Raw genomic sequence first — 12,789 nt, forward strand, 5'->3', positions numbered from 1 at the left:
GCTCTGATCTATAAGCACACCTTGTCTTCAGCTGCATATAATCTGTTTCAGGCAGTAGAAACATCAAAATGTCTCTAATAATCAAGAGTGAAAGAAAAAATTATCACATAAAATATTGATTAAAATCCATGTGTACTATTCACATACAAGTGGATAGCATTCTCAGTTATTCTTTATGGACTAATGCTGTTAATCTGGAACTACATGCTGTTTCACAAAAACTGTACTCTGCTTTGACTGCAATCACTACTTGTTTTAGAAATTGGAGATCAATCTAGGGGTCCTCCTTACCATTCTCAACCCACCATCAAATCACTATTAAAAGAGCTGATTTTGACAAACTCAGAAAGAATTTGGAAAAGAACTTGGATGAAAATCCTAAAGGGGAAAATAACTCAAGAAGCTTGGGAAACTCTGAAAAAATATGATAATAAAAGCCCAGTGCAGCACAATATCGCTGAAAATGAAAAACAAGAAATCCAAGAAGAAACCAGCATGGCTGCATAAACATTTCTTTGACAAATTGAAAGACAAAAAGGACAGGTACAAAAAATGGAGAGAGGGACACATAACTAAAGCAGACTAACAGCAGATAGCCAGAATCTGCAAAGACGATGTCAGGAAAGCAAAGGCTCAGAATGAACAAATACTTGCAACAAAAGTCAAAGATAATTTTAAAAATTTCTTCCAATATATAAATAACAAGAAAAAAATTAAGGAAACAGTTGATCCACTAAAGAGAGACGAGGGCAAGAAAATAAAAGGCAGCAGAGAGACAGCAGAACTGCTTAACTCATTCTTCACATTGGTCTTCATTCAAAAAAACCCAAACTACCAAAAACATAACTGTAAAGACAGACTAGAAATAAAAGTAAGAGAACACCTGTCTGATCTTGATGAATACAAATCACTGGGACCTGATGAACTACTAGAGGACTGGAAAAGAGCTGATGTGGTTCCCATCTTCAAAAAAAAAGGGTGGGGGACCCAAGAATCTATAGATCAATCAGCCTAACATAAATAACCAGGAAGATACTGTAAAAGATAATTAAAAAGAGATCTGTCAACATCTAGAAACGAATAAAGTAATAACCAGCAGTCAGCCTGAGTTTATTAAAAACAGATCATGTCAAACTAATCTTATTTCATTCTTTGACATAGTGACTGAATTAGTAAACCAGCAAAATACAGGCAATCCTGGGTTATGAGCGTTCCCTTAGCAAATGTTCAAAGTTACGTGATCAGCGCCCCCTAGTGTTTCGAAACAAGGCATGAAATCACAAATCTTGCAGCACCATGGTAGTTGTTTGCCCTTACGAATAACCGCAGAGGCTCTGCAACATTTGTCCTGCATTTTGTTGCCCAAAATGGATCTTCTAAGGGGCAGATCCGCCCCTCAAAAACCCCGTTTGGCCATCCAGAGGCTTCGCCTGGCACCTTGCTGGCTGAAATGGAGCTTCTTCTTTTTTGAAACAAAGTTTTTTTTATTTTTTATTACATATTTCAACTTTTTTTATAAGTTGTCTGGGTTTTCCCCCTTTACATCTTCTGTTATGCATAGTTCATTTTACATCATATTTTCATTTCACATTTCAGTCATCTTATTTTCTTTCCATACTTTCCAGCTTAATTTTAATTTTTTCTTACTATATAAACAATATCATGTTTGCCTCTCCAAGTTAATCAAATTTAACATATCTTTTTAAAAATCTTTTTATTTTGTTTATGCAAACTTTACATCTTTGCAACACATTACACTTCTTTTACATATCTGTTGTGATTCTTTTATCTGTACATGTAAGTCTTGTATAACTATAACTTTATATATATATGTGCATTTATATTATTTCATACATCTTTTTTCTTCATTCTATATATAACATTCTATATATTCTATGTATAACAACCTTTATTACATTTGAGTCGTTTTGTATCCATTTCCTATTGTTTATTTGCTACAGTCTATTTTATATTTCTATCTTTTAATCGTTTTCTGGTTTTGTAGTTGTTTTTTAATTTGTTGATCTTTCTTCCTTTCTTATTTGCTTTCCTGCTCCCCCCCCTTTCCTCTAGCCAATTATACCATAAATCCCATATGGAGTAATATTCAGATTCTTCTTTCTCTTTTAATTCTTTTATGAGCCTATCCATCTCTGCACATTCCAATATTTTTTATTACATTTTCTTCTGTTGGTGTGTACTGTAATTATTCTTCCAGTTCTCTTACAATTTTTTTTACCCAATTTCAGAAACCACAAAATTGCCCTTGTCAATTTTTCAGCAGACTGCATCAGTCAGTTTATCCAGTTTTGTTACACAGTTCTTATTTCTTTCTTCACTAGATGGTGCTGTTACTCTTCTTTTGTATAGGTTTTTTTTCCCATCAAAAGTCGATTTCCTCCAAGTGGCGTGGGAACTGTTGTGCCACCACACTCTCTACAACCTTCGCCAAAAAGCAAAGGTTGGAGACAGGACGATAGTTAGTTAACATAGCTGGGTCCAGGGAAGGCTTCTTGAGTAGGGGCCTCACCACCGCCTCTTTCAAGACGGCCGGCAAGAACCCCTCTCTCAAAGAAGCGTTGACTAACTCCTGGAGCCAGCCTCGTGTGACCTCCCAGGATGCCAGTATAAGCCAGGAGGGACAAGGGTCCAATAAACATGTAGTGGCTCGCAGTCGCCCACGCAACCTGTCCATATCATCGGCAGTAACAGAGTCAAACTCCTCCCAGAATGGTCCTTCAAGACTCGCCTCCGGCGTCCCTGTGGAAAATATTATCTTGGGGCTTGCATGGCTTGACAAGTGGAAGCCTACGATAAAATGGGAAGACGACAATAGGAAATTGATGATTGCGTTTGGGCCGCTACCACGGGTGGAGGAAAAGGGCCACCCAGGGACGATTGAACCCAAGAGCCCAGAACCTGCAGCACCTGCAGCAGAGACAAAAACCCCAGGGATTCAACAAGTACCAAAAAACTTGTTGGGGGATGTTTTGTTGAGAAAACTGCAGAACGACAGTAAGAAGGGAGAAGTTGTTCACCCCATCATTTCTTCCTCCCACCAAAAGACAGCCCAAGTCACTAACCAAAGCTAGGATAAACTGATGACAGCTATGAAATTGGCGCTCCAAACAGACCAGTGGCTCAACAATAACCAGGATATCCTAACAATGGAAAATGGATTAGCCTGGAAGGGGTCAAAACTGTACGTCCCCGCAGGGTTGAGGCTGGAAGTTCTACAGCGAAGCAATGAAGTGGAACTAGGAGGCCACTTTGGATTCTTAAAAATGCTTCAGTTCGCCAGGCATCAATTTTGGTGGCCAAAAATGAAAACGGAGGGGGAAGATTACGTAGAAAACTGTGCTACTAGTACAACAATGAAAACACAGCTGGAGAAATCCCCTGAAGTACTACAACGAGTGGCCAGCCCTAACCGACCATGGGAAGAGGTCGCAATGGACTTCATCGTCAAGCTCCCAGACAGCAGTGGAAATAAAGTAATCTGGACAGTTATTGATTTGGTTTCCAAGCAGGCACACTTCATCGCTTGCTCAGGATTGCCGTCCGCAAAGAAATTAGCGAAAATGTTTGTGAAACACATTTATCGCCTGCAAGGAGTGCCCAAGAGGATCATTTCAGACCGCGGAGTCCAGTTCACAGCCAAGTTCTGGAGAGAGGTTCTGAGGTCCATTGGGTCCACACAAGAACTGAGCTCAGAGGTTCATCCCAGCATGAACTGCGCAGCAGAGAGGGCCAATGCGGTGGTGGAACAATATATCCGGTGTTATGTGGACTATCAACAAGACAACTGGTCAGACTTGCTAACTTTCACCGAAGTGGTGTACAATGACGCGGTCCACAGCAGCACTGAATTAACTCCTTTCCAGATTACCAGTGGCATGGGATTTGTTGCCATGCCTGAGTTGCCTAGAGAACCTCCCTCCTCCATGTCTCTGAAAGAATGGATGGACACACTAAAGAAAGAATGGGAAAGTACGAAGAAAGCTCTAGCAGATGCAGCAGAAGCTTACAAGAAGCAAGCTGATAAACACCACTCGCTCCAACCCACCTTTCGTGTGCGGGACAAAGTTTTTGTGTCTACCAAATACATAAGATTAAGAATGCCTAGCAAGAAATTGGGCTCAAAATTTCTAGGTCCATTCCCAATAGAGAAGATAATTAACCCAGTTACAGTTCAACTCAGTCTACCCAGAAGTCTAGGGAAAATTGACCCAGAATTTCATTGCAGCTTGTTGAAGCCAGTAATTAGATCCAGCATAAGACCATCCACCCAAGCTTTCCCTCCGCTTGTAGTGATAGAAGGGGAAACACAATCTGAGGTGGAAAAAATCATAGACTCCAGGCTGTATAGGAGTCGCTTACAGTATTTAGTGCATTGGAAGGGTTACCCTTTGTCTGAAGCTACTTGGGTGAAAAGCTGGAACCTAAAAGTGGAGAGGTTAGTAAAACAATTCCTTGAGAAGTTTCCCGATAAGCCAAAGGGTCCACCTGGTGGGGGAGGGGAAAGAGGTGGTTAATTGTGTTAACTTTTATGTTATTCTCTTTTCAGGAAACATTTTTCTTCTGAGGAGAGGCCACCTGTCAGGCGTGCAGTTATATTCCTTTTAGAATCTTTGGTGTGCCACACTTTCTCTCTCTTTCTTTAGTTTGCTGTTTCATTAGTGGGCAATTAGGAGGGGGGAATAGTAAGGAGTAGAATTGTGGAATGTGTTGTTGTCATTCCTTTCTAGAAATCAAGGTCATTCTTTGTCTCTGCACCTCTGCATCTGACCGGAACTACGTGGGTGGAAATGCCAGCGTGGCAGAGGAAGATTGGACCATGTGATGGATTTATGGGTGTGGGGACAAGATCATGAACTTTCAACTGGGTGGGAATCCGAGGAAGCTTTCAGATTTGGGATTCCACAGATGTGCCAACATGTCTGTCTTATTAAATTGGAACTTCAAGGATAGCTCTGCCTTGGACTCTGATTTAATTCTGCATGATATTTGGAACTCTGACATTCTTCTTCTTGCCCCCTTTTCCATTTAACAGTGCATTGTCTGGGTTCTATATCTTCTTCCTACTTTCTTTTCTAGTTTCATTTCTCTAGCCTATCATAAAATCTTCCCCATTTCTTCAAGTATTCCGATTCCTCTTTATCCTTTTATTTTCATTGTCAACCTATTCATCTCTGCACAATCTAATATCTTTTTTATTATCTTTTTTATTTGTTGGTAGCTTATTTAATTTCCAATTTTGGGCAAATACAATTGTTGCTGCTGTAGTTACATGTATAATCAAATAAATAGCCTCTTTCTTGAATTTCTCTGGGATAATACCTAGTAAAAATATCTCTGGTCTAAATTCTATTTCTTGTTGTAACATTTACTCTTAGTCTTTCAGGAACTTCACTTTTCTTATATTTTCTTCTCTCTAGCCATTCGCCTAGCTTTTTCTTGTTCTTGTAATTTCTTGTTCTTGTAAAAAACAAATCCTCCTTCTTATTTCCCACCGCTTCAAAGTGTGTTTATCTTGCTACAATCAAGGTCAGGGTTACAGCTGTATTTTCCTCTATTATTTTCTATTGAGTCTTGTAGTTACCTCTTCTCACCAGTAGATGTCTCCCTCTCCGCAGTACGCAATGTATTCTAGTCCGTGAACTGTCAAAAACTGTCAAAATCAGAATTTATTCCACAAAAAATAGAAAAAGGTAGAAAAAGAAAGGAATCCCCTCCCCAAGTTCTTTTATTATTTTTAATGTTTCCAAGTCCAAATTTGGGAATAAAAGACTTTCTGTTTTAGTCTCCACCCTTTCTTTCTTTCTTCCTCTGCCAAATAGTCACTAATTTCCACTCCGGGTCACTTTTTTAAAGTCCAATTTGAACAATTCTTTACCTTGGGTTGATCATTCTTTCACCCAGGTCCAACTCTCTGTTCCAGCACTAATCCTGCTCAATTAGCTTGGTCCGGTTGCCCAACTTTGAAGCGACCATTTGTGTGGCCGCTGTTGCTTCCACTGTCAGTTTGAAGAACTTTATCTCAGACCTTTCGAGGAACTGCCGCAGTGGTGAGTTCCTGCCGGTTCGCACCAGATCGGGCGATCCGGTTCATGACCGAACCCGGAAGTAACTGGACCGGGAAGTAACCGGCACCGGCCCTGTCGCTCGATCGCCGTTGCAGCTAGCTCGCTCCCCCGCCCATTGCAGCTCGCTCGCTCCCCCGCCTGTCGCAACTTGCTCGCTCCCCCACCCGTCCGCACTAGGCTAGCCCAGCCCACCGCTCACTGATTGGCTGGAGTCCAGCCAATCAGTGAGCGGGCTGGAGGCGACCCGCTTAAAAGCGTGGCGCCAACGGCCAACATTCCTCTTTTGAAAAGAGTCTTTCTCTTTTGGAGACTTCTCTTTTCGAAAGAGTCTTTGTCTGTCCAGAGCAGTCTTGCATTGCGCTTGCTGACCGGGTCCTCCTCCATTTCAAAACTGCCTTCCCTTCGCCTTCCAGGAGCTTGCTGCTTCTCTCAGGTAAGCAACTAAGCGCGAGGAGGGCCGGTGGGAGGCCGGCAGGCGGGTCGGTGGCAGCGACCTAGTTTTGCAAGGGAAGGCCTTCTTCAGACCTTCCCGATAGAAGCCGCGGCCTCGTGTACGCCACGCGGGCGGGCGGCCTAGTTTTGCGAGGGAAGGCCTCTGCTGCCAGTCTCTGCGTGCCTGCACCCTGTTGCATCCATTCATCGCATCGGAGTCCAGAGTCTGATCCATCGCATCAGAGTGCTGCTGATTCTGCCTGCTGGTAAGTGACCTGTTTTTTTTTTTAAATGTATTTTAAAATAATATTTTATTTAAGAATTGTTTTAAAATAGTTTTACTTAAAAGTATTGAGTATAGAATATTTTAAAATGGTCTACTTCAATTTATTGTGTGTGGATTGTCTTAGACTGTTTAAAAAAAGATTCTATCCTAAATAAATTAAAATAAAAAATTTAAAAATATTATATACTCAATACTTTAAAATGTATTGTGCGTAGAATTTTTAAAAATAGTTTTATTATAATTTATTGTGTATGGAATATTTTAAAATGGTCTACTTCAATTTATTGTGTGTGGATCCTTTTTTTAAATTGTCTTAGACTATTTAAAAAAAGATTCTATCCAAAATAAATTAAAATAAACAATTTTAAAATATTATATACTCAATACTTTACAATGTATTGTGCGTAGAATTTTTTAAAATAGTTTTATTATAATTTATTGAGTATGCAATATTTTATTGTGTATGCAATATCTCCAGGGGCCAGATCCAGCTCTCTGACATTAGGCCCTCCACAGGCCTCCCCCTCCCATTTTGGCCTGCAACAGGCTGTGGGAGGCCTGCGGAGGGCCGAACGTCAAGTGTCGGGCCAAGCGTCGGTGGGGCACACGAGAGTGAAGAGGAGACTGCTTACTAGATCTTCACAAGGTAAGTGGCCCGGTTGGGGGAGGAAGCAATTTGGAGAGCTTAAGGTATTTCAGTGGAGGAGATCTTGGGTGGTCTTAGAGAGGGGGTCTGTTCCATCAGTATCAGCTCCCCATGGCTTTATCCTGAAATACCTCATGTGCACTTAACAAGCCTCACATTCGATTAGTGAATGTGTGGGTGAAAGGAGAAAGTGATCTTGTGCAAGGTATGAGATTCACTCCCACAAATCCTCAGGTTACGAATGTAATGGGCAGGCTCCTTTCCATTCATACCTGTATTGTGGACATAATATACTTAAATTTCAGCAAGGCATTCGACAAAGTAAACCACAACCTACTTCTTGGTAAGCTAGAAAAAAGTGGAATAGATAGCTTCACCACCAGATGGATTTGTAACTGGCTGACAAACCACACTCAACGAGTAGTCCTTAATGGGTCTAAGTCTACATGCAGGGAAATAAGCAGTGGAGTACCACAAGGTTCTGTCCTAGGCCCAGTACTCTTCAATATCTTCATAAACAATTTAGATGAGGGAATAAAAGGGAAACGTACCAAATTTGAGGATGATATTAAACTAATTTTTGCGCGTGCACAAAACGCCCTCTCTCAGCAAACCAGTAGTAAACCAGTTAGCAACCCACTACTGTTGAGTACCCAGAACACCTGTAGACAAGTAATTCCACTAGTTAATTGTTCTCACTGTCATGAATTTTCTCCTTAATTTTAGGTTGTTTCTCTATTTGTTCAGTTTCTATCTACTGCTTCTTGTTTTGCCTTCTGCTTCTTTGGAAAATATATTCTCCCCCCCCCCCTTCTTTGTGGCAGCCCCTCAAAAGCCTGTTTTGTGACCTGCCTATCATACTCTTGGGCAAAGCATGTGAGCCATTTCGTCCTTTCAGTGGTCAATGAAAGTACATCTATAGTATGTAGATGCAGATAATAAAGTCAGAAAAAGGTGAACAACAGAACTAGATTTTTTACAGAACTATAGATACGTTGAGGCTGGGTGTGACAAGGAATGGTTGGGAGGAGAGGGGCCGTGCAAAGTGCCCTTCGACGTGAGTGATGTCGAGTTGGCCATGCCCATCAAGTCACATGACCACCCAGTCATGCCCAACCAGTCACATGACCATCAATCCATGCCCACCAAGCCATTTCCACAGGACCAGTAATAAAAAATGTGAATCCCATCACTGGTTACCACACTATAAAAAAATATGCTGAGACTGTAGAAAGAGTATACAGAAGAGCAACCAAGATGATTAGGGGACTGGGTGGTAAAACATACAATGAACGGTTGCAGGAACTGGGCATGGCTAGTACATTAAACAGAAACACCAGGGGAGAGATGATAGCAGTGTTCCAGTATTTGAGGGCTGCCACAGAGAGGAGGGAGTGAAGCTATTTTCCAAGGTACCCGAAGGCCAGACAAGGAATAATGGATGGAAGCTGATCAAGGAGAGATTCAACCTAGAAGTAAGGAGAAATTTTCTGACAGTGAGAGCATTCAATCAATGGGACAGCATGCCTTCAGAAGTTGTGAGAGCTTCATCACTTGAAGCTTTTAAGGAGAGATTGGGCTGCCATTTGTCAGAAATGGTGTAGGGTATCCTGATTGGGCGGGGCTTTGAACTAGATGACCTACAAGGTTCCTTCCAACTCTGTTAATCTGTAATATGTATGTTCTGACCTAGGCTTCCCCAGCAGCCTGAAGCCCTCATCCCGATAAACCCCTTTATTTAAGTGACAGTGAATTCCTCTCCAGCAAAGTCCCGGCCCACAGTCTTTCAAGATAATTCACAATTACCAACTTTTATCAGGCTTGGAGAATGGCCAGACTTCACAATACTTGGCAAGAATGCAGGAATGAACTAATTGTCTACTGAAAGCACCCTCCTCTTTCACTCCTCTTTTATTCCATATGGGAGGGGCCATTCACTTCACTGATGTCTGACTCCGAAGGCAGCTGTTAACTGTCAGGCGGCCCTGGCCCCATCTCTGCCTCCGGCATAGAGCACTTATCAGAGCCTTCCCCAGACTCCAGGACTGGCTCATATTTCTCCCCAACCTCCTCACTGTCTGAATCTGCTGCCAGCTCCACTGACCGCTGGCAGGCCACAACACTATAAACCTTCCACCATCAGGTTACCGACAGCAACTACTTAAAGAAACAATTATAACTCACCTTGTGAATTGCTTTCTAATATTATAATATATTTAATAAACAAGCTAAAATTTGTTTGAACAGGGGCTAAATATAAAAATCTTCTGTAAGTAATATAGGGTTGTTTTTACTTAAATGTCTATCTTTCTTTGGATTCAGGCTTGAATTTAGAAACTTTAAATAAAGCGGTCAAAACACGCTTGTTGACCAAAACAACATTCTAATAAAAAAAAAAGTTTTAATGTATTCATTTATTGATTCCTTCCACATTTAAGAAGAGTAGGGGAAGAGTAGTAGCTATGTATTCTACCCGATGTTACTACTGAAGAAAGAAAACCAATAAACCTGATATCACAAATATGTAACACATGAATGTTTTAGTTATACTCTTAAGAAATTTATCTTGCATATCTGTCTCCCTAAAATTCCTAGACGAGGCATACATAATCTTTTCTAAAATATTTTTTAAATGGATTTTTTAACCTTGGATCATTGAAGAATCAGGGAGAAAGCTCTGATATTTAATTATAGTTATTGATTACCATATATGCCATGGGAATTTCAGCCTTTTCTTCCAACACCTCAATCTAAAATGTATTTTACTATACTCTGAAGTTCTTTAAAATATAATGCTTGTCCATTGCCATTGTTATGCTTTCTTTTGATATTATATACTGCATATGTTTTGTCTTCAACACAGATAAGATTACATTGTTTGCTTCTGTTGCATATTCTGTTTTGAAATATTGTGAACGTATTGTCAAAAAGCAGTCCTGTATACACAAATATAGTATATTGAAAAATAATGATTTCTTTACCACATAAAGCTGTTTCCACATTGTCCCCCAGTCTCTTAAAGTAGAAGTCATCTCTGTAATAACAGAATCTTCTGCTGGAATAATAATTTCAAACTGCCTATTAAAATCAGAAGAAAAAAGTGTGAAATAAAAATCCAAAATGGCATTACTTTTATTCAGCTAAAAATAAAGTTGCTTTGGTAATTGAGTATAGAATTTCTTGCAATTAGCCAATTAATGGAGTCATCAACAAATATTTAGGAGTGCCTTGAAGAGGCTATTACATGATAACTGTACATTCAGTACATCAACGGCATGCAACCATTTGGGGTCCTGAGTCTTACGTATGGCAGGGTCCAGGACCTTCAGGGTCCTACACCTCCTTCACCTCCAGCCTCCTGTCTCAGTTCATTTACAACCAGCTTCCCTCCTCCACTCCCCCAGACATTCGCTCTGGCCAATGGGCCTCCGCCCTGAGCCCTTTGGCCTGGTCCATTCGCTGAGACACCATTTGTCCTGGGCCTTTGGCCGCATGTGACAGTTAGCTGCCAACCAATCGGGTGGCAGGCAGAAACCGTGGTGCTTCTGCCTGCCAGCGTGTGATGGGCGATAGGTGATTGCAGGGGCTATGGGGGAGGTGTGACAGCTGAATGGCAGAGGCTCATGGCCTCAGCAGGGGAAAGCAGTTTCTGTCATGAAGGAGGTGTGGCAGCCTCAGGCACTTGTTAGGGTAAGGAAGGAAGAGGAGGGAGGGAGATCGCCTCGTGCCCTGCCCCCAGCGCCCGCCCTCAGCCCCATGGAAGGCTGCAAGAAGCTCCCATCTCAGCTTCTCTCATCTCTCTCATTCTTTTCCTCCCCAATGTCATAGCCTGCCTGTATGTCTTCTCCCTCACTGCCCCTCTTGCAGGTTTGTGTGGTGATTTGTTTTTCTTTTTTTCAGTGTCTTTTATTTTCTTTTGGAATAAACCTTACATGTTGAAATCCAGCTGCTGCCAAGGTCCCGTGTACCTGATCCTGCCTGCCTGATCCCAAACGGGCAGTTGGTGTCAAGCAGTTGGCAGGGAAATGGGGAAAAATGCACCGAACTGCTGTCTCAGCAACGGCAAATGTCAGACTCAATTGCAGTTGTATAGTCAAGGACTGCCTGTATCTCCTTTCCCAATGTCGGGTCAGATGGTCCTCCAGAAGTCACCCTTGTTTCCAGTGGCTTTAAGGTAGCTTAAGTAAATTTTTACATCCACCCCAAAAATCTCAGCCTCACACAAGTTGTGCAATTGCATTTGTTGCTTTGACTTCCTTCCTGACTGCCACATGCATGCCGGCCCCTCCCCTGGCAATTGGCATGCGGTGTTGTGATGGGGCCAGCTGGGTTTGACTTGAAGAGAAGAGCCGGGGGGCACATTGTTGGGTTGAGTAACAGAGTTGAAAGGGACCTCAGAGATCATCTAGTCCAATCCCCCTGCTCGAGCAAGAAACCCTTACAGAATCATGAAATAACAGAGTTGGAAGTGACTTCAGAAGTCATCTAGTCCAATCCCTGCTCAAGCAGGAGACCCTTACAGAATCATAGAGTAGCAAGGTTAGAAAGAACCTTGGAGGTAATCTAGTCAACCCCCTGCTCCAGCAGGAGATCTTATATCATCTGGGTTATTTTGGTACCTCTAACAGAGGGGAAAATCATCAGAAAAGGGAAGGAGTTTTCTAGGATAAGGCTGCCATACAGAGGAAGACAGAAATAGTCCTCTACTTACAACCACCACTCAACCCAAAATTTTGGTTGGTAAGCAAGAGCGTTGTTAAATGAGTTTTGCCGTATTTTACACAATCCGTCCTCCAACAGTGGATGTCAATCACTGTGGATCAGATTGAGAAGTTGAGAGTAAAGGCCTGCTGGATTACCAATGATTGAAGCACTTGTAAAGGAAGAGTATGGATACTCCTCAACTTACATCCACCATTGAGCCTCGAATCTCTGTTGCTAATTGAGACAGCAGTTCAGTGAGCTTTCATCCATTTTACAAACTTTCTTGCCACTGTTGTTAAGCGAATAGTTGCAGCTCTTAAGTAAGTCACATGATCGTTAAGTGAATCTAGCTTCCCCATGGACTTCGTTGGTCAGGAGGTTGCAAAGGGGATCGTGTGACTCCACAACACTGCGACCGTCATATGAGTCAATTGTCAACCGCCCGAATTTGGATCACCTGACCATGGGGATGCTGCAATGGTTGCTAAGTGTGAAAAACGGTCATAAATCCCTTTTTCCAGTGCCATTGTAACTTTGAACGGTTACTAAATGGACTGTTGTAAGTTGAGAACTACTGTATTTGGGAAGTCTAGGTTTTTTAATGTACAGATTTTACTCCAAACATTCATGGTTTA

The 12,789-nt window shown here is 41.8% G+C and overlaps 1 protein-coding gene across 1 annotated transcript in view; it reads right to left on the minus strand.

Annotated features, from left to right (window-relative positions):
* DOCK4 (dedicator of cytokinesis 4) overlaps positions 1–12,789 on the minus strand; it is a 392,180-nt gene that overhangs the window by 255,707 nt on the left and 123,684 nt on the right. The window contains exon 5 of the mRNA XM_081957434.1: positions 10,432–10,528. Within this exon, the coding sequence (XP_081813560.1) occupies positions 10,432–10,528 (97 nt within the window). The remainder of the gene's footprint in view (positions 1–10,431; positions 10,529–12,789) is intronic.

Source organism: Natrix helvetica (assembly GCF_964273705.1).
Source record: "Natrix helvetica genome assembly, chromosome: 6".
Classification (NCBI taxonomy): Eukaryota; Metazoa; Chordata; class Lepidosauria; order Squamata; family Natricidae; genus Natrix; species Natrix helvetica.